At 35.9% G+C, this 20926-nt stretch overlaps 3 protein-coding genes across 5 annotated transcripts; 1 reads left to right on the top strand and 2 right to left on the bottom strand.

Annotated features, from left to right (window-relative positions):
* Positions 1–855: 855 nt before the first annotated feature.
* On the bottom strand, positions 856–5816 carry LOC106649926 (ankyrin-2-like). 2 transcript variants are annotated; one of them, XM_023461257.1, is made up of 5 exons: positions 5727–5816; positions 4766–4952; positions 2328–3219; positions 1941–2232; positions 856–1866 (listed from the first exon to the last, which is right to left on the bottom strand). In XM_023461257.1, the coding sequence occupies exons 3-5, from the start codon at positions 3186–3188 to the stop codon at positions 1676–1678; spliced, it is 1344 nt and encodes a 447-aa protein (XP_023317025.1). In that variant the 5' UTR covers positions 3189–3219; positions 4766–4952; positions 5727–5816; the 3' UTR covers positions 856–1675. The 2 variants fall into 2 exon arrangements, with proteins under 2 accessions (XP_023317025.1, XP_014223141.2); XM_014367655.2 differs by having other exon boundaries at positions 4766–4947; positions 5727–5813.
* A 191-nt stretch (positions 5817–6007) lies between these two features.
* LOC106650006 (general transcription factor 3C polypeptide 5) lies at positions 6008–9024 on the top strand. The gene is made up of 6 exons (XM_014367772.2): positions 6008–6272; positions 6352–6781; positions 6850–7428; positions 7504–7715; positions 7794–7977; positions 8535–9024. The coding sequence occupies exons 1-6, from the start codon at positions 6027–6029 to the stop codon at positions 8786–8788; spliced, it is 1905 nt and encodes a 634-aa protein (XP_014223258.1). The 5' UTR covers positions 6008–6026; the 3' UTR covers positions 8789–9024.
* A 324-nt stretch (positions 9025–9348) lies between these two features.
* LOC106650025 lies at positions 9349–19472 on the bottom strand. 2 transcript variants are annotated; one of them, XM_023461243.1, is made up of 4 exons: positions 19388–19472; positions 14423–14552; positions 10865–11044; positions 9349–9930 (listed from the first exon to the last, which is right to left on the bottom strand). In XM_023461243.1, the coding sequence occupies exons 2-4, from the start codon at positions 14550–14552 to the stop codon at positions 9548–9550; spliced, it is 693 nt and encodes a 230-aa protein (XP_023317011.1). In that variant the 5' UTR covers positions 19388–19472; the 3' UTR covers positions 9349–9547. The 2 variants fall into 2 exon arrangements, with proteins under 2 accessions (XP_023317011.1, XP_014223286.1); XM_014367800.2 differs by lacking the exon at positions 19388–19472 and adding an exon at positions 15075–15158.
* Positions 19473–20926: the final 1454 nt, after the last annotated feature.

Below are 20926 nucleotides of genomic sequence, written 5' to 3'. Positions count from 1 at the left end.
TTATATTGGAGTCGACCGTAACTATTGATGTTATAGAGTTTTTTCCACTGCAGCGCTGTATCTCAACTGGTTTGCTTTGAATATTACGATAGATTTAATTTTAATGTAAATTTTACTTGATATATTTGTGGGAATTTGAAAACTTACATATTACAACTTTTTTTCTGTCAGTTATTAATAAATTTAAAAATTACGAGAAAAACTTTAATTTTAGATTTATTAAATAATTATAAAGCTGATTTGTTTTATCAGACTGCACTTTGGCTCATTATATTTATTCGATATATACTATACAGTATGTCTATCTTTAAAATATATATTTCTTCTTTTGTCCAATAATTATTAATGCCTTAATTTAACGATTAAAGAATCTAATTTTTACCGTTGGATTAGGTAATCGGTAACAACACTCTATCGAATAACGTTAATTTTTAATTTTATTTTTCACAATTACAAAAAACGGATTATTATATTAAATTTTGAGGGTCTTTACTTTCGATATGTAGGTTGGTATACCGACTGGAAAATCCAAAATTTTTGTTTAACAATATTTTCCCCTATTATAAAAACAATTTTGCTCATTTTTTAGCTTTTCCAGCCCCTTATCAGTAAAATTCTTATGTAATACTAGTGTCACTACATTAGTAAAAATATAAAGCGCATCATGTGCACATGGTATCATGAAGTTTGAAAATTGCATGTACTTACATGAAGTTGTCTCTAAGGAAGTTCAATCCGATCCATAACAGGTATAAATAATCAAAACTTCGCAGTAATACTGCTTAGAATGGAATTAAAATGTATTTGAATGATATTGCAGTTTTCTTTTCTGAATGTTAAAAATAAAAACAAATGTTTGTAAAAATAAGACATTTATTTTCAATACACTTTTTATTTACAATCTGTTAACTAAACATTCTACTAATGGCAAATAATCGATTATACTCAAATATTTGAGACAACAAGGGCAGAAAGGTTGTTTCAGTAAACATCTATTTGGATGTATTAATGATAAAATAACTTAAAAGATAAAATAATAATAAAAAATACAAGTATCTACATTTTTTACATGTACTTATTTCACCTCATAAGAATGAAGTTTTACAATAAAAGTTGAATGGTACGAGAGTATTTGTTTTCGATGTGATTGAAAAAACAGCTCCGAAATCATATTCAAAATTATCAGTTTAGAACTATATCCTAATTTTCATGTACACATCAATTGATCAGATCAAAGTTATAATTTCATTATTATAACATATTATTGACTTTATTATATTATAGTAATTTAGTTGCATAAAATATTGTATAGCACTCTAGCCTCAACATCACGATATTTTGCTACTTTTAGGGTGAATATGCTATTTCAATCAAACTTGTAAAAAAAGCTTGCATTCGGCTCGTGCTATCAATTTTCAATAGCACAAGAATCTAAAAGTAGCAACAAAGTTGCGATTTGTTAGAGTACTATAAAATAAATTATAATATACCTTTTAGTGCTAAATTTACAGAATAAATTTAATCAGATACTCATGGCTATTTGAATGATAATTCGTATTCAAATAATTTTAATGCTTAAGTATGTAGTATTAAATTTCTTCCAATTTCCAATTTTTCAATTCCGTTGAGTTTAAACTTTTTTACAAAAAAATATAATGTATATTATCCAAAAACGTCACGTTTTGACGTAAAAATTGATGTCACCTTCATCGTGCTCCAAGTTATACATTCGTTCTTTCCTTCTATATAATTTAACGGGTGTATCGCCTGATTTATTGGCAATATTGACATTGGCTCCGTTTTTTATTAAATAATTTGCAATGTCGTAGCGTTTAAACATTACTGCCAGATGAAGTGGTGTATTGCCTAAAACAATTTTTTAAGCTATACTAATCTATTCAAACACATGTATAAAATATTTATTCATATTCATATAGTACCTTCATAATAATTGTACTTTGATTCAGTTGGACTAACCAACTCATCAATATTTGGCCGTTCAGATAAATAAAACTTCTCAAAAAAGTCCAAGTCCGTGCCAACAGCTAAATGAATTGTTTTCATTCCAAACTTGTCAATGAAATCTGGATGATTGAGCAACAAGGATGGGTTCATGAGACTTGGAATCAAACTGGAACGTTTTCCAGATTTGTTCTGAAAGTCTGGATCATTTTCAAATGCCTTATAAAAATCCATTAATCGTAGTGTTAAAGCATTTTCATCTTGATTAGTCTGAAATAGAATGATTAAATAACGTTGATATTATAAGCCAATGACGAGTAGACTCTTGCACATTATTTTAGAATTTATTTAATTAAAATATTTACTTTTATGTGAGGATCAGCGCCATGTTTCAGTAAAAATGAAACGATATCGTCGTAGTGAAAATAGGCTGCTAAGTGTAAAGGCGTAAGACCCCCATAAAATTGAACGTCCTCGCTGACTTTAGCATTCACTAAATGACGATTTTTTTTAATCTCTAATTCAATATTTGGCAGCAGAGCTTGGCATACTAAGAAATGAAGTCTGCTAAATCCTTTGTCATCAAATTCTTTATTGCCTTTGGCTGCCTTCAGGATGAGTCTAATCATTTTATAAACATTTCTTAGAGGAATTTTACAATCTTTCTCTTTATCAATCTTGAACTTTTCAATATACTTTTTGTATTTTGACTTTGTACAAAAATATCTGATCGTTTCAGGGTCCATAATAAGTCGATTGAGTCTTACACTTTCCCATAGAAGCAATTCATATGGGGTATGTCCAAATGCATTTTTTACGTTTGAGTGTGCACCATATTTCAAAAGAACTCGCACGTGCTCTACATTTTTCCGTAAACAGGCTATATGAAGGGCTGTAAAACCTGGTAAAAATTTGGCCGTATCACTAATAGCAGCATTGATGTCTGGAACCACGTTTTCTTTTAAAAACCTTTCCAAAACATCGGTATATGATGAAATAGCTACCACATGAAAGTGTGATAATCCTTTCATATCAATAGCGTTTTTTAGATTCGATCCATTTACGCTAATAATCTTTTCAACCGATTCTATATCTGAAATTTCACAGGCAGTATGTAGCAATGAGTGCCCACTTTCATCTGGACGGATAAACTCTTCAGGACGATTGATTATATCCTTAACGTCGAAATGGTTTCCGTGGAGCAAAATTCCATTTTGTGACCTCATTGTGCCCTTTTTATTATTTAAACTTTTTTACCTGAAATAAAATAAAATAGATTATCTAATTATAAAAAACATTTTTCCAGTTATTTATTTAAAACTCTGAATCTAAAGATCTGACGAAAAACTTATTCTATATTATGTATTTAACTTGACTATTAAATTATTTTATTTAACTGTAATATTTTTTATAAAAATAAACAACTTTTATGCAATAGTATGACGAAAAATGTCTTTTTTCGCACATTTTTTGGTGCGCAAAAAGCGTTTTTGGACACTTGTATGCGGTAAAATGCCTCATTTTGGACACTGGTGTGCGGTAAAATGCCTCGTTTAAAATGAAAGTATTTTTCGCTTCCTATTGCATAAAATTTTGTATGCAACACGTTCCCAGCTATTTGCCTTTTGGGCACTTGTTGCATAAATAACTATTATACCGTAACATATAGAAAAACTCTTATCTATTTCGTGTTATAAATACGTCACATGTTCCCAAGATTTTGTAAAATAGTGTTGGGATCAAATGTGAAAACTAAGGTCACATCAAAATTACCAATTGTTGTAGTTTTTTGCGGTTGAAGTTAGCCATTTAGAAAAGAAATTTGTGAAAATCTAAAAGTCTTCTTACAACTGATTTTTTCAGATTTGTTGAGATCTTACCTATATAATTCTTACCTATATTTTCACATTAAACATTAAAATAAAAATAAACATCAAAAGATTTTAAATTATTTTTAATTTTTTTCAGGATTCGAAGCCTACATAAAAAACAATTTTCGGCATTTAAAATCAAAATTTCAATCATTTACGTAGGAAGCGTAAACGAAGGAGGAGTAAAGATCGAGGTGCAAGTGCGAAAATTCTAAGTGGATGGATATAACTGATTATGTCACACAATAAAATTTAAAAATATTTAAATTTGGCTAATAACTAGGGGGGGGGGGGGTCGGCCCCTAGTTATTATGTAATAATATTATTCAATAAATAAAATTATAAATAAAAATTATTCAAATTTATATGCTATATACCTTATTGTAACATGCGCGCGTATCGCGCTCTGCGGCAACTAGTATTTGAAAATTTTGAAAAGTTATCGACTACTACGACGCAAAACAAACCTGAAAATTTTTTCTCTCATTCTAGAACCAAACCATATTTTTAACATAAATAGGTCGTAGAAACCGGAGCTTTGAATCAGACAATTTTGGAAATTATCTTTTAAGATTAAAAACGCGTATTAGAAATTAATTAACAATATTTCACGAAAAATTAAGGTCTATGAAAACATGATTTTATTTTTTTTATGAAAATGTTTATAACGATTTGTTTAAACATTTTTTTTCAATTATATACTTTCACATACGATGGATGGATAGATGGTTTAGAAGCTGATCTAACATAAAAAAATTCAGAAATTACGTTTAAAAAATCGATCACTTACAACAATTATAATTAAAATGAAATTTATGAATTTATTAAAATAAAAAATCCTTTTTCGAGTTTTTCGACAGAAAATACCTCGGCCAATTACTTTTCCGAAAAATGTATTAATAGGACTTTACATAATAATAAAAGGTACTTACACTCTTATCATATTACTACAATGCCATTTTTTCGTAAATTTTTTCTTGTTCTGGTCTACTGAAGCAGATGCATTCTTCTTTCACGGTATCAGTCAACTTGAGTCGGAATCCAACTTGGCCAATAGCTTCAATATTATAGTGACCATACTGACTAGTTTCAAAATTTACCTCATTTTCTGACCCTGCACTGACACAAATGACGTCATAATATTTCATTTGATAGTGTTAGAAAATAAAAGTAAAATTATGCGATGTTTTATCGAAATGAAGAATTCACTATCGATGATGTATCGAAGTGAAACATCTTTTAGCAAAATTGAATAGAAAAATTTACACATATTTAAACTTCCAATAGTTCTTATGTACTTATGATTATATCTATGTATCGTAAACAAATAGGAAAATCCCTTCACTTGCGTTCAAATATTAGTTGCAGAAATATTTGATCAATTTATTTTGTGTAAATCGATTTATCCATATAAAATTTTAACTCAGAAATAAATAAATTAAGTTATTGACTAACAAATGATACTGATCATGAAATTATTGGTACCTACTTTAATAAAATTTTGAAAGTTTTCAAAGAATTATTATATTTTTCTTCTTTGTGCTTCTGTGAAATCGATAGATCTTTTAAAAAGCACTTAACTACTGCAACAGTAAACAAATTTCAATTCAATACAAATTGTTCCACCAATGCTTCTTAAATTGAACTATTGGACTATGAGATCATATAAGTATTCAACACTTTTTAATTTTCGAAACTATGATGTAAGTAATTCGATAAGTTCATTGAGCAGAATATTATCTCGTGAGCTATTGTTACATTGATTTAATTATTGTTTAGTTCACCCGTATGTTTTTTTATTCGTCTGTTTTGGTCGTTTTCATATTTTCGAATGGATATTTTTTTCTACTATTTTGATACACTTTCTTGAATTAAAAGTTTTTAATTGCTTACCGAAATTTATCAGTTTGTGCGACACCTTTTTCTGCTTTTGAATTTCAGCGATTTTCATTTTAGTTATAAATTATACTATAATAATTTATTATTATTATTAATTAATTTAAATGTATAAACTGCAAGTTCTTTGAGACATAGGTGCAAACTCATGCAGCCAGCTCGTAGTCTGCAAATGTTCTGACCGAAAACATATGAGCGTGACTTAACCTGCAAACTGCATGTAAATAAAAACAAGTGTCTTGCCGGCATAAAAATACCTTTATTGAATTTAAAATTCGCATTAAAAATAATCTCAAGATGATTGATGATAATGATGATCCATACGATGATCCCTTGTATTTACCAGAAGAAGATGAGCAGTATGAAGACGATTCAAACGATACAAACAGTGAGGATCTTAATAGAAATAACGAATTCATTGGTCCAATCTTACCTGGTGGGCATAGATTTGATAAAAAATTAGTTTGTATTAAATATCCTGCCAATGTTGTTAATGATGAAAAAGCAATTGAAACTTTAGGTGGTATCACTGAAATATCTGAGGTATGATTCAACTCATTTTTCATTTTTGTGCTTTTAATGAGTGAAATTCTAATGATTAAAAATTTTTTATAATAATTAGACTGTTGGAATCAAAAATAGACGCATGGAACTGAGATTCAGACCAGATGATGGGTATTGTAAACCAGCTTGTGGTGATAGACAACAAACTAATGGATTTCTTCTACGAATAAGAATTAAAAAATCTAGAAGACATAAAGTCGAAGAGGATGAAGAGCGTACTGAGAAGCAGAATAGTACAAGCGATGCTAGTCATAGCCATAGTAATAAGAGTACAAAAAGTAAAAATTTAAGTATAAACAAATTAACCAATGATATTGCCAATTGCTCGGTTGAATCGAACAATGCAGAACAAAATAAAAATGAAAATGATGATAATATACCGCCAACATTTGATAGAAATAAGTATGAAAATTTAGCTTCTGATGTAGAATATGAACTACCAAAACTTAAAGTATTAGGTAAAGTGGATACAGAATTCAGATTTACAAGTAAGTTATTCAATAGAAAAATTTTACCCTTAAATTCTATGTCTAATAATTATTCATGTTTTCTCAAGGTCTATGTGATTTTCAATATTTACCTATCACTAAAAATAAAGAAAATCCAACAGTTGATGAATGCATTTATGAAAAAATTTATCCTGTTGGATTACCTCCTTATAGTTGGATGACAGATGATGTGCCTTTATTCTTACCTCCAGCTGCCTTTAGTCGCATGGATAGTATTCAACAATATAGTTTGAAAAGTGATGTAATTGGTAATGAAGAAAACTTAGTAATTGGTAAAACAAGAAAGAGACGAGCTGGTTTCTCAAATTTCATAAATTTCAATGCCCCTGATGTACCAAGAAATCCACCCAAGGGTATTGAAACTGCATTAAGAGTAAAATTTTTGCAATCAAGTCATGTTGAAAAAATGAAAAAATACTTTGACGAGCGTCCTATATGGTCAAAAACAGCACTCATGTATGTTTCTGGATTTTCTAATGAACATATGAAAGTTTTACTGCCTGCTGTAGCTTATTACTTCATGACTGGACCTTGGAGAATAACATGGGTAAAATTGGGTTATGATCCCAGGAAAGATCCTGAAGCTAGAAAATATCAAACCTTGGATTATAGATTAAAGGCTATGCGTTAGTATTTTTTAATAAAATAGTTATATTCTAATTAATAAATAAAAATAAATTTAATTTTAATTTTTCTTGCAGATGGCTTACATTCATCTGTTTTGTGCAAAAGAAATTATTCAGAGTACACATTACCATATAAAAGTACTCCTAACTCAAAGCCTAAGATACAGGTCTTGAGTACAAATGCAAGTTTAAGCGGAGAAAGTAACAAGAAAACTAAAACAGTGGAAGATAACGTGTATATTTATCGTCCTGGCACAATCCCTGCTTCTAGACAGATGTTTTATCAGGTACTTGTTATAATAAAAAATAAAAATACCAATCAATCACTTTATTAGCAATTAATAATAAAATTTGATTTTTGACAGTATTGTGATCTGCACGTAAAAGAAATTAAAGATATGTTAGAAAAATACGTTCCTCCATCAGTTGGATCACCTTGTCATGAAAAATATGGCTGGTTTCCAAGTCGTTTCGACGATATGTGTCGTGAAATTATAAACAAACATGTTCGTTTGGAATTACGAAAAATGATGAACATTCCAGAAAATCGTAAGTATTTTTTTATTCAGAGTAGTTAAAAACGACCTAATAAGATTGTGTACCAGTAGTTAGCTACGTATTTCACAATTACCCCACAGATTAAAATAGCACTACATTCTGTGGCGTTGATTTCTTTTAGAAGCTTAAAAATAGCTTGTTTTTAAAAATTAATTTCATCATATTTGTTATAATTTAAATTACTTTTCATGATGTATCATAATTCAAATTCAATTATCTCACAGAGTTAGTATAATAAAATAAGGGTTTTATCTTATGATGAAAATTATGTAATTCTGATTTTAAGCGTGTAATACTTTTTTCCGTTTCTCGCTACGAATTTTTCTAATGATTGAAAAATTACGGTAATTTAAATTCTTTCGGATTAATATTACATTTCTCATAAAATTAATAAAAGTGTGCTTAAAATATTTTGAATGATATTAATATCAAAGGTTTTTATAATTAATATTTACGCTGTCCACTGATTGTTTTCTGAATATATATTAAACCTGTTGTTTAAAATAAATGCCAACAGAATAATTTTTATTTTAATTTTTTCTTTCTAGATCCGACGTCTTTACCGCGCAAACGAAAAACAGGACCAACAGGTAGAATTCGTAAAAAAGCAATAAAAAAGCCTAAGAAAAAACAAACAGTAGTCAGTAATGTAGAGCATCAGCCATCCGCAATGATGCTCATTGATGAAAACGACATAAGATCCGAGGAAGAGGATGAAGGTGAATGGGAAGATGCCAACGAGGATGCGGAGGCAGGTCCTTCATCGCTTGAGCCAAATGAAACCGATGCTACGCAATCGTAATGATCAGAAAATATAATCTTTGTAACACGTTTTTTAATCATGCTGTTTTTAAATGTAAATTAATTATAATATCGTTACTTTTTTTAATTATTAGCACATTAAAGTATTAATTTCAATGGTTCATTAAGATATGTAGGAAGAAATAAGGCATTGACTACTTCGCCTGTAAAATACGTTTTATTTGCAAATTGTACAGTATAGACGAACTGGAGGATCCTTAATGTTTTATGTTTTGTAATTTAAAACATAATATGTTTTAATAATTTATAAAATAAATCAATGTATATATGTAAATATTTTTTATATATATATACACATATATAAATAGCTACAAAAGTCTTAAAAAAAGTAAAATGCTTTGCAGGAATATATGAATAATAATACAAAATTCATATAAATAAGATGGCGTACGAAAAAGATAAGTTATCTTATGATTCGTACATGATGATACGTATTAATTTTAGTTAACAATTTTTTTATTTTCTATGATGATGCGAATTTGTTTATAAAACTAAAATAGAGTTCATACATAAAAAAACATAATTCGGTGAATTAAAAAAAATAACTAGCGAAAACCGGAATTCGCGAGCACATATATATCTCTCTCTCTCTGTATAATCTCATCTCCAAATTCCGGAAGAGTTTCTACGTAGCTATGAACTAAAATACAACGAGGGTGTTGATGATTTTTTTTCGCTCGCAAAAGTGAATGCCTTATGAAAAAAATTCGAGGTTTATTCTCGGCAGGTGATGAGAAATTTAAAGGCGGATTCCGCGATTGGTGCTGGCGACGTAGTTGAGGAGTTCCTCGTTGTCCTCGCAGACGAAGGGCTTCTCGTGGTAGCAGGCAACGTCGTGCCAGGCGATACCGTCGTTGTAGACATTGTTGAGGACGGACAGACACGACTCGTTGGTCTTGTTGATGTCGTACTCGGCGTTATCGGGTTGGCGCACCTTCTTGTGTCCGGTCTTGGACCATGGGTTGAACGTCCAGCCGATTGGGGTCTGGTTGGTGGGTGTGATCTTTTCGCGATTGGCGGACCAGAACCATCCGTTGATGGATTTAGGTTCAAGATCTGGACGGTTCTCGCAGCCCTTGAAGTCACAGATGCGACCGGATGTCCAGATGTAGGGCACGTCGTCTGTGAAGGGAGAAAAAAAAGTACTGTTAATTTCTATGCAGTCAAATAGGAAAAAAGGTAGCTCAAAGTACTACTTAGCGCGAACGATCGTTAATTAATCTCGAACAATGCGAACGAGTATGAAAAAGTGCATCGTATCTCTCGTGATTAATCTTTCAAACCGAGAAGAAGAAAAAAATGAGTATAACGAGGACATAATCTCTCGACGTTTTCTCATCGACTATTTAATTCCGCGGAAAACAAAACTCGCGCAACGCGTGCCTCGCTATCTTTCGTATATCATCTCGGAAAAGTTGAATAAATCGAGTACGGAGGCGGAGGTTTAAGGAGTTGCGTAAGGGCAGAGTCAAGCGCTTGCGACCCATCAAAATAAAGTCGCTTTTATCCTTGGATTGTATGTGCGTAAAATATATTAACGCATCTCATAGAGATAGAGAAGATTCAGTATATCGATGCAAGGATCTTCCAAGTGTTGAAGATTTTCACGAGCGTAAACGCAGGCATATTTCGTTGTTTTTGCTCTCGGCTCGTAATGCACCTTATGCCGTCGAGGTTTCTTGCGATCGAAAATTGTGCAAGAGTTGATGGACGAGCCGCGCGTCAAACGAGACTTTGATCGATCGCGTACACGGGATCATAATGCAATGAGAGAAAATACGAAAAATTGCCACGTCTCTTTATGGACGATAGTTGAGACGTTCCGCGCGTCATTATTACGCGAAACTACAAATGCAATTACATCGATTCCGATGCATAGGAGCCAAAAATAAAACAAAGAGCCGACGTAATGTGCGCATCGATGCCGATTTCGCGCGCTATCCGACCAGCTCGTTATTTCATTTTGACAAGCAGTGCTGGTTAGCCTTGCCGAGCGTCGCGCTTTACCAAATTAACGCGCGGCCGATAAATATTTCATATCATTTTATATACTCACTGGTCTGGATGAGCTTGAAGATCATGTTGTTTTCTTCTTGGGACTCCATCGACACGAGGTCCATGCAGTATTCTCGGCAAATGTTGCGGGCGTCAAGCCAGTCGACTTTTTGGTTTTTATGGGCTTGCACGTGACCGCTGAAGAAGTAGTTGTGTCCACGGAAGTTCCATTCCTTCGGCCCTGCGTTGAGAAAAACGAGAAATTAAAAAAAACATGAATTTACGTTTTATTTCCATATATTTACATATACGATTGAGTGAATTCCGTCTCCTTCAAGGATTGTTTAATTTGTCAAGTTAAGGCTTGAAAAAAAGAAAAAGGAGTAGAAATACGACGATTGTAGCGCATTATACATTTGCGATGTTGCAATTTTAACGAGAGTCGCACGAAGAGAAAGAGGACATCAAAGATAGCTCATAAGGTCAATTGGCCTCTACATGTATCGCTATATATACCAAAACAACAGCTCCTCAGCTGGTTTCTTTTTTAATATCATCATTTAATTCAGAATTTCAAAGCAGTTAAATCTCGAGTAAAGGAATAAAATCGTAATGTGCGAAAACATTCGCACGACTAATCTACATAATCTCTTGGTATCGTGGAAATTCGTAGGGAACAACGAAAACAATTTGGAACTTTGGTTCTCCGGTGATTCTCACACTCGATCTTCGTTAAACGACAGGTGCGCGTAGACGATGTTCTCGCACAATAGAAAGTGAAGCGAGTGTGCAGCGCAACGGTAGCGAAAGAGAGCTGCAGATAGGTATCTTTGCATGCGCTACAAAATAGCAGCTAGAGACGAAAACAAATGTAAATTTGCGCGCTGTGTAGGGAGCGCACAAAGAAGAGCATATCCTGATAAAGTACGCGAATTTCGTTTTCACTCGGAGCACAAACATTATCGGTGCGCAGGATCGCAGTCGCGAGATAGAAGACAGCATTTTTATCGATGCATTGGCATCTTATTTACCCATGCATTTAGATCCTGAGGAGGGCACGATTACAAGCTTCGATGATTTTTTTCCCTGTGCATGAGTACCGCCGAATAATAATGAACGCGCGAGAATAATTCGGTTTGAGTAATGCGAGTGTGTCGATGTGTACGTGATGGACATCTGCACGAGCGCCACGAGCGCTTATAAATATTCTATCGCCATTGATTAATTGACCTAATGGCATGGATGTATAAAATATAATAATATGCTCATTTGTGTGCACATTCGAAGGATTATGTAAAGATACTTTCGTCATATCGTCATCATCGTCGTCGTCGTCATTATATTTTCAAGCTGCGTTTGCGTCTATATACGTGTGCACGCGTGCGTGCTGCATTATAATATATTATAGGTCGAGCGGCGCATTATCGTCCGTTGCACTTGGTCGTGTAATCCAATTCATGCGTTTTAATTAAGCCAACATTTTTCCAGATCGTAAACAATCGAAGATAAAGATCCGAAGGTATTTCCACGTACGCAAGCCGCAGTTTGCAATTTAGAAAATCGCGCGGCTTTTTTAGCGTTTATCGTCGCAGGCGCGTACTACGCAATGCTAAAATATCTCCTTTTTCTCTCATTCCCAAGTCAGTCACGGCTCTATCTAGATAACATTGTAGACGATATTTTTTTTATTTTTTTTGGAAAATCTCGTATGGCTGCAACGACCGGACGAGCACGTCTGAACGCTTGGCATTTGATTTTCGCAAGCTATACGGATCGAGCCAGCGAGAGAGAGTAAAGTGCGTGAGACGCGAAAGGAACCACACTTATACGCAGGTTTTATCGTACGTACACAACAACGATGGTTGGGAAATATTTGTTTTGTCAAAGTCCTCTGCAGTGTACATTATAATACTTACAACGCGCGACACACGCGTCTGTTACATCAGAGCTTTTTTTATGTCCACTCGAATTTGACACGAGACTCGAGTCGGCATGTTCTTCCTCCGAGACAGAGAAAGTCGTTACGATCAAGAGAGAGAGAGAGAAAAAAGCCAAACATAGACAATAGCCCATCGAATGAGATATTAAGAATCCTCGTCGCGGGGATTGCGCTTCGACGTGCAAGTGAGGCGTTGTTTACGTTACGTAAGATAACGCGCGGCTCATTACGCCGCCATAATAATAATGTTATAATAGCCGTATAATATATATAAAAGAAAAAGATTATGAAAATCTGTCGAGGGTCGAGCGCACGTAACGATTCTGCACTCACACACACGCAGAGCGAATCGCGCCTCGTGGGTACTTAATTTTAACGCCCCGAGCGTAAGATCGTTTCATTTATCATGATCAGGGGGCTCGTGGATTTTCTCGGATAAACCTGGAAAAGTATACACACACACACACACAGTCCGATAAAGGCGCGATGAATCCGGGCGTTTAATATCTTATGTATATAGAGGCTAATAACCGCGCTGCACTTGGATGTCAGTTGCCCCGACTTATTCAACACAACGCGGCGGCGGCTGCAACAACGTTTTTACTTTCGTTGCGCCGCACGACAGAGACGGGGAGATACAAATTAGCACTTATCCATCTTATTACAGTGCGACTCTCAAAGATTTGCACCATTACCAGATTGTATAATGCAGAATTGATATAATACGTCTGTATATGAGTATACGCGGAAAAAGGAAGCTCGAAGATAAATATTAGTTTTTAGCCACGCGCGAGGACTTTCGCGCTCGCTCTATTAAACTATCAATCGAAAATTCGACTCACGTGCCCGCAGAAACGTATTCACGAAAAATCGTGAGCCACCGTCGACGAGCCGAGGGAACAATTTCGCAATCCCCTTCCGCAGGTGCACTTTTCACTTTCGGTGATCGAGAGCGTCCAAATGTGTTCACATATGCATGATCGAATTCGCGCGCGAACAAGACGAAGAAGAAAAAAGCCCTGTGTACACATGTAGCGCACGATTCACGAATCGATGTGTGTTTGCGGAAGAGAAATTGCAGCTGCTCCTGCCGCTCGTTGCACACGTTTTGTAAACATATTTCTCGAAGCGTCTCCCTCTCTTTCGAACTGCGATTTAAAAGCGCGAGTGCATCGTGATCCTCGTGAAAGTTTTTTCAAGAGGATCAATTTTTTAAGTGCCAGAAAAGCACACCCGCCGTTTATTTATCTTGCAAACGACTTGTGTGTGTCGATGAAAGTTGCTCGTTGACCAAAAAGACGACGACGGATTATTCTTGTTCAACGCTTTGACTACATAATAATATCGTATCTTTTTTCCCTGATATATACTTGGCGCGATCGAGCGGCTTTGCAAAGTATAACGTATCGTCGTGACAATATATCATGTCAATGCGCTCGACGAAATTCTGCAAAATGAAAGCGAGAGCGCACGTATACGATATTGAGTGCTCTTTTTTTATTTCACTTCAATGCGCTGTATGGCAATTTGATTTACTTCACAGGAGGTGAAAAAAAAGTGTCAACGTTATAATTTGCAAACTCGAGGAATGAGATTCATGATTACTTTAAACGGTATGCATAATTTATATACGGCTTTTTACGGCAGGTGAATATGTATATGAAAAGATGTTGAACTCACTATTTGCGCATTTTTGTGGAACTGGCAGCGACAGGAATCGTCCGGGCCTGGTTGGTTGCCTCGCTTGTTGTGCGTCTGTGACCGCAACGCAGGCAAGGGCCACGCAAGCCAACAACAACACGAACTTCATCTGAACAATAATTAACATTAATTTTTTTTCAAATTTTCAATTAATTGTTATTAGTTTTTAGACATGAGAAGAGGGTAAGGAGCGGAAAATATTTAGCCTAGTAATTGTAAGTTCAGTTAGATCGAATTACAAAACAGCTTGATTAAATTTAAAAGTGATTTCTTTGAGTTAGTATCATTTCAAAAATTAACTTTCTAATGGTAAGCGATGAAAAAAAAAACCAATACCGATACATTGACCCCTAAAGAAAGCTTATGTAATTTTTTCTCGATTAAAATCTATATGTTGCATTGTTACGGGCAAAAGTAAAAAATAGCGTCACGTTTTTCGCACTTGATCATCAGGACACTTTTAGCAGCACTGCAGATATGAACAAAAATGAAAACTATTTCGCACCTAACACTGAGAAGAGTTTTGCGCGGCACAAAAAATTAAAAAAATAAATAAAAGAGTCGGATGATAGAAAATAGGTGTGAAGAAAGGAAGATACAAATGGTTTTGGGCACAAAGTGTCGCACTCACCTTGTAATCACTTTTAAAAAATCACAGTTAAAAAAAAAACGCGCACACGTCGCTTGATCGATACGTAATCGCCGCGTCTATCCAACGCAGCAGACCCCGTGAGCTTATGGTAAGCCAGGCAAAATCTCTCTAGTTTATATAGACGTGTGCCATATCCCCACTTTTTTGGCGCGTGTACTCCGGTGCCGCAGATGCTTTTACACACTCTTACAGACAGCAGCAGCAGCATCATCAGCATCATCGTCGTCATCCTATAGCCGCCGTCATTCCTATAGCTTCCCAACCCACCTCTCTTTCTGCCTTTTCTCGTTCTGCCACGACGATGATAATGCAATGACGACCGAGTCACGAGGTTGGGCCTGACAACCTGTATATTATGCGGCACTTATGCGACTCCTCGCGCGCGCAAATATTATAAGCTTATTATCTGACCTTTGTCACTCGAGGACTTTTCCTCGGGCTTGTTCGCGCGAAGCTGTCGTGCATATGTATATAGGTACCACATACTTCCGAGCTTGACTTTTTTTTCTTTTCTTTTTTTTTCGTGATGTATGGAGCTTTTGTCTTTGGCGTGATTTATTCAGAGCGATCGAGACGCGATAATCGCCTACAGTGTTCTTTGTAAATTATGTGCGATAGATGGTACATAATATACCATACATACGAGATGAACGAAGTTATTGTGTGTTGCTCCAGAAACGCCTCTCCCGAGTCTCCGTGTAATATCGATCTGACTTATTGTACGCGCGCAGCCGAGACCATGGAAAAGAGATTTCAATCGACGTCTAAAACTGCTCTCTGCTACTCGTCGCGGGTAATTTCAACGCCAGCACGGGCAATCGTTATGGGGCTCGATTGCGCGCGTCTTACGATAAGGTAACGACTACGACGACCCGGAGGATTGCTTTTTACGATCTCTTAAAAGGATATCTTGGGTGATGTATTTTAATGACTAATAATCGTAAAAAATACACTTTTCACGTGATTTGGCCGCGTGACGCTTAGCCAATTCATCGTCACTTCAACTTGTTACTTAAAAAACAAAAACAAAATAGTTTGAAGTTTTCTTTTTACTTCTTTTTTCGGCTTGGAAGGTGCGACAAACGCTTTCAACATGCACAAATGCAATGAATGTCGTGGCGGCGGCAACGACGACGACGACAAAGCTTCGAACAAATTGATCTGTGGTTAGTCTCGCGCGCGAGCGACATACGAGCATTTCCAATATGCAAATACAATGGCAATTGAAATTTCACGTATCTCTTGGATGCATCGTTAGCTCTCGGATGCATTATACGTACGAGATTTGCTGTCGGGCTTATATACGTTCATGCACCTTTATGGTGCCAGTACAGAGTGAGGACGTTTAAGCGCGCGTGTAAGACAACGTCGACGTAAACGATATATGCAGCGCGAGTTGGGCCTACCGAGACCCTCGTTAACTTTCACTAAGTTCGCATATGTGTGTAGAGACACACGAGCAACGACAAGATTGAGTCTATATGCCTATCGCGCATGGCATGGAAGTATTGCGACGCGCACGAAAACACAATTCAAAGTGCGTGTGCATAAAGATTGTTCATCGCGGGCGCCACGCGCATCTCTATTTTCTCATTTCAATCGGTATGAACCTCGGTGTAAAAAAGTTTAATTCAATTTTCTTATTTATCGTGCTTCCCATCTAAACAACACGCGTTAATTTTTATAATAAACATTTTCAGTTTGTATCGTTGTTGGTGCATGGGCGGCCGTAAAAATATTAATTGGCCGAGGAGCCGATTTTCCTGCAAATTGAAAATTTTATTTCCCAGGATTATCAATCTAAGGTGACTTATGGGACAATCAATTTAAATGATAAAAATACATTATCTTATTCTATATTGAAAAATATTATGTAAAGACATGGTAATCGCGTGAGTAATGCTCACGCGATAGAGGAAGATGAAAAGGAAAAAAACATTCACATAATCGTATGTAAAAAGGCCAAAATGAGTTACGGTACAGAAGCTCGATCTTGATACTCGAAATTGAACGATTAAAGTCCGCGACGAAGACGCGAGAGTTAGCTATGGTACAGATTACATAAATATAGATTCCGTAGCGAGACGTTGTCCGGCTACAACCTTGGAATATTTGACATTTATGGAAGTTTAAATATTGATTACGAGCGAGATGATTTATGCTTGATGCGTGCAAAGCTCGATATCATCCCTCTCGCAGTTCGGTCGTAAAATGGACATGTTTTTTTGTTGTAAATTTTGTTTTGCCAACCGATTCTGGCTTACCTCGAGCATAATAATTCAATAAAGCTTGATATTTTGAATAAATCGATGACATTATGATCGGAACATTTTCAAATTCTCTCTCTCTTGGTTTTTTTAATTTTTTAATTTTTTTTGCTAAACCAAAAGAGGCTCGAGAGGCTCTTTCTGAGAGATGCGTATGTGTGTATAGGGAAAAAGTTCCTCTTACGGCTAGTTCTCGAGTGAAGGATAAAAATTTTGTGTAAGGAAAAGAAGAGGAAAAAAAAACTTTCATATCTGAAGCGTGACATATCCTATAGGATACTCGCGCGTTATTCGCGATAAAAGTAACAAACGAATGTACAGAAGAGTTGGGCGAACGCGTTCTACTGGTTTTTTTCTGTCCTCGTCGTCGATTAAAGCTATATAAAGAGTTAATGAAATTTTTTCTTCGGCATAATTCATCGATAAAGCATACAAGTGTGTGCTCTCTCTCTCGCGCGCACAGCGTGGCGAGAACAATAAAGTATACGTGAACACGTGGTTACATACTGTACACAAGCACAATAAATAATCTGCAATCGTAGTTTTACAATCGCTCTCTCGCGCTTATAGACGCGGCACGTCGCGGTGCGTAAAACGCGCGCGGCTCCGCGTACAGAAGCCGACGTACAGTGCATCGACTGTAAATTATTACATTATCGCGCAGTTCGAGTGGAAGCGCGCGCGCGCGCCAAAGAAAAGGAAAATGTTATTCTATATCAGCTAGATGCATCTCTCCCGGCCTATACGGAGACGGCGAGTATTGCAGAATTGCTAATCGCGCTAATAATTGTCGACTTTACGCCGCGTGAGCGACGACGGCTACGAGACGTGTTGCAGCAGCATCATGCAAAAATGAAACGCGTGTGCGCGGACTCTCGCTCGTACACAATAATTGTCTTTCAAGGCTGCTCCAAATAACTTTCGCGATATCCCGAGCAGATGAGAAGAAATTTGATGTACAACGAGACACCATAGATGTGTGTGTGCAAGAAAAGCGTCAATCGCTCGATGAAGCTGACGGACGCGCACCGCGACTGCGAGCAAGAGCGAGAAAGAAAAAACCCACACGGTACACGCAATGTTTAACGGTCGAAGAGCTTTCAAAAAAGTAAGACAAGTTAAAGTGGCCAAAGCCGCGCTACTGCGCGCGCGATATAACATTACACGCTTCTTTCTCTCTGTTTTGCATTGCGGTCACAACTAATACAAGCACGGCAGCAGATAGCAGCATCTTCTGCGGTCTCCTCCTCTACATATCTTTACATATAGCTGCTCTCTTGGCGAAGGCACATACACACGACAAATATTACAAACGGGTTTATAATACACACCTGCGTGAGTGAAAAAAAAAGTACAAGAGTGGAAAAAAAGTCCCCGACTTGGGTCGACGGTTTACGCCGTGCCGCCGAGAGCGTGTGTAAACTTCGAAATGGCACAATGTGTATTACAGTATATCGTGTTATACCTACACACAACTCACACACACACACACAGATACACACTCGACTAATAGACGACTTTGCTTAGCTCGTGACCTCCTCGCCTGCCGTGTATAACGACTAATTCTTTGCGCTTTATAACTATCTATATGAAGGCGCTTATGGTGCAGCTCCGCAGAATATATATATCGCAAATAATCACACAGCAGTACCATCCTTTATTCACATTTGGTTCATGGCGAAGGTAAAGGATAATTATTTACCGCAGTGAAGAATTTTCAACCAACAGAGTCATCTTCGCCAATTCCCTTGATTCGTACATAGAGACATTTTTTCATGATATTTTAATTTTTACGATGGGCTCGGTACATGTCTCATACGTACATACACGCGTTTGCCGCAGGTCAAGATCGATAAAAATTACAATTTTTCGGGTTTCTCCGAAGATGAATGATTTTTGCTCGTGAATAGTATACTCGTGTATCGACACGGGCAAAATATAGCGACATTTTTTAAATGCCAAAAGTGATCGCGTCACTTATATTTTTACGCACACACACACATTATGATATTCGCTGGAACTTACCTTAATTCGCCTTCAATCTCAAATAAACGTGTGCTGCGTCGCGGCAACAACGAATTTTAAAATTCCCGATTCTCGTTGTCGCGTGTATTTAAGCTTCTGGAAAGTTTCCTTACTCAATACGTATACGTCTCTTAAATACCTTCAATCAAGGTACGCACACTTGTTTTCATCGATTTACGTGTATATTAATAAAAAGCATTGGCCAGGATGGTCGAAAAAAGGCAACTTGATTTACAGACACGCTCGCGTTTTATTTATAGCCGATAAAAGGCGTGGATCAACAAATATTTGGCGTGCTTTAAAGGCTGTCGAATGATAAATAAGAAAAAAACTTTTAATCAATTATTAATAGCTTATCACTTTTGGCTCTTTTGTTCCTTTTTTCGAATCCCAATTACAAAATCGCAAAAAAGTAATATGATTCGGACACGATCGATTCTTCATTTCGTAAGGCATCAAAGTAAGAAATAAATGTTAATTCAGACGTATTTAATGGATAATAGACGCATGTAACGTTTTATTTAATCTTCTTCTTTTTTCCGTCGATACATACATAAATCGCGACGCTTTTTACGGTGAAAGTTTCACGAGTTCCGAACGACGAGTGTCGAAAAATATTTAATATGTACTTCAATCGTCTGATCTCTGCGTGCTCCTATATTTGCTCCGCATTGTTATTATTCGTCAGAGCTCCTCGAAGGAAAAAACATGTCGCGTCGCTAAAAAAGTTGTTAAGTCTTTGACGAATACGACAAACACAAGTTCGTTATTATGAAATCTACAAAATCGTCGCGCGATCCTCAGGAATTATTACCTTAGACTCTTTTCAAAGTATCGTTCTGTATTTTACAGCTACATATAAGTTTCGACGTCCTTTAATCGCTCGTGCACGTAAGTAAATGATACATTTTTCATCATCCGTCTAATTCTTGGCACACAAGGCTGCTCAAGAAATTAAAATTATACAGAAAGTTTGTCAAGGATAATTTGAATGACTTTTATTTTCTCTGCACGCGTATCGATTGCGATTTGAAAAGAGTTTGTTAAGAATTGAAAATAAAGAAAATATTATATCACTCGAGAAGTTTTTATAAAATGCATAGAGGGTAAGTCATGTTTATATCATAGAGTGCGCGATGCAGCGCCCGATGATACCTTGAGCCAGTTTAGCGCAAAGCAGGTAAAAGTATATCGTCTTCGCTCGGTGACTCTATATATCCATCTTGACACTAATATACTGAATTGTATTTATAAATGCCGCCGCCTTCGAAAAGAGGGTATGTTGTGCTGCACGTTTATAACGAATATGGTCAAACCCCATCGATAAAAGCGGCACATTTACGGCTCGTTCTTTTTTCTTTTTTCACCGCCTCTATTGCCGCCGCCTCGGGGACTGAAATATAGAAAACGAATTGCATTGGACGCTTATTTTTTCTCTTGGTCATAACGTAAAGAAAAATGCAAATATGATAATTAAAAGCGATTCATTTAATATGTTGTGAAATGTATTTGGGGCAAATTTCCTGAAGTGTCCTAGCG

Source organism: Trichogramma pretiosum, unplaced genomic scaffold (genome assembly GCF_000599845.2).
Source record: "Trichogramma pretiosum strain Unisexual culture from Peru unplaced genomic scaffold, Tpre_2.0 scaffold15, whole genome shotgun sequence".
NCBI classification, from domain to species: domain Eukaryota; kingdom Metazoa; phylum Arthropoda; class Insecta; order Hymenoptera; family Trichogrammatidae; genus Trichogramma; species Trichogramma pretiosum.
Note: the sequence above shows the minus strand (reverse complement) of the source record. Positions and strands in the feature narration are given on the sequence as shown.

Bases quoted from the DNA above. Each gene is read 5' to 3' on its own strand.
- LOC106650006 (XM_014367772.2), top strand. From the start codon at position 6,027: ATGATTGATGATAATGATGATCCATACGATGATCCCTTGTATTTACCA. The intron at 6,782-6,849 runs GTAAGTTATTCA...TGTTTTCTCAAG, and splicing joins TACAGAATTCAGATTTACAA to GTCTATGTGATTTTCAATAT. The intron at 7,716-7,793 runs GTACTTGTTATA...GATTTTTGACAG, and splicing joins CTAGACAGATGTTTTATCAG to TATTGTGATCTGCACGTAAA.
- LOC106650025 (XM_023461243.1), bottom strand. From the start codon at position 14,552: ATGAAGTTCGTGTTGTTGTTGGCTTGCGTGGCCCTTGCCTGCGTTGCG. The intron at 11,045-14,422 runs GTGAGTTCAACA...TTCTCAACGCAG, and splicing joins TCCACAAAAATGCGCAAATA to GGCCGAAGGAATGGAACTTC. The intron at 9,931-10,864 runs GTGAGTATATAA...CTCCCTTCACAG, and splicing joins CTTCAAGCTCATCCAGACCA to ACGACGTGCCCTACATCTGG.
- LOC106649926 (XM_023461257.1), bottom strand. From the start codon at position 3,188: ATGAGGTCACAAAATGGAATTTTGCTCCACGGAAACCATTTCGACGTT. The intron at 2,233-2,327 runs GTAAATATTTTA...ATTCTATTTCAG, and splicing joins GCGCTGATCCTCACATAAAA to ACTAATCAAGATGAAAATGC. The intron at 1,867-1,940 runs GTACTATATGAA...AAATTGTTTTAG, and splicing joins AAAGTACAATTATTATGAAG to GCAATACACCACTTCATCTG.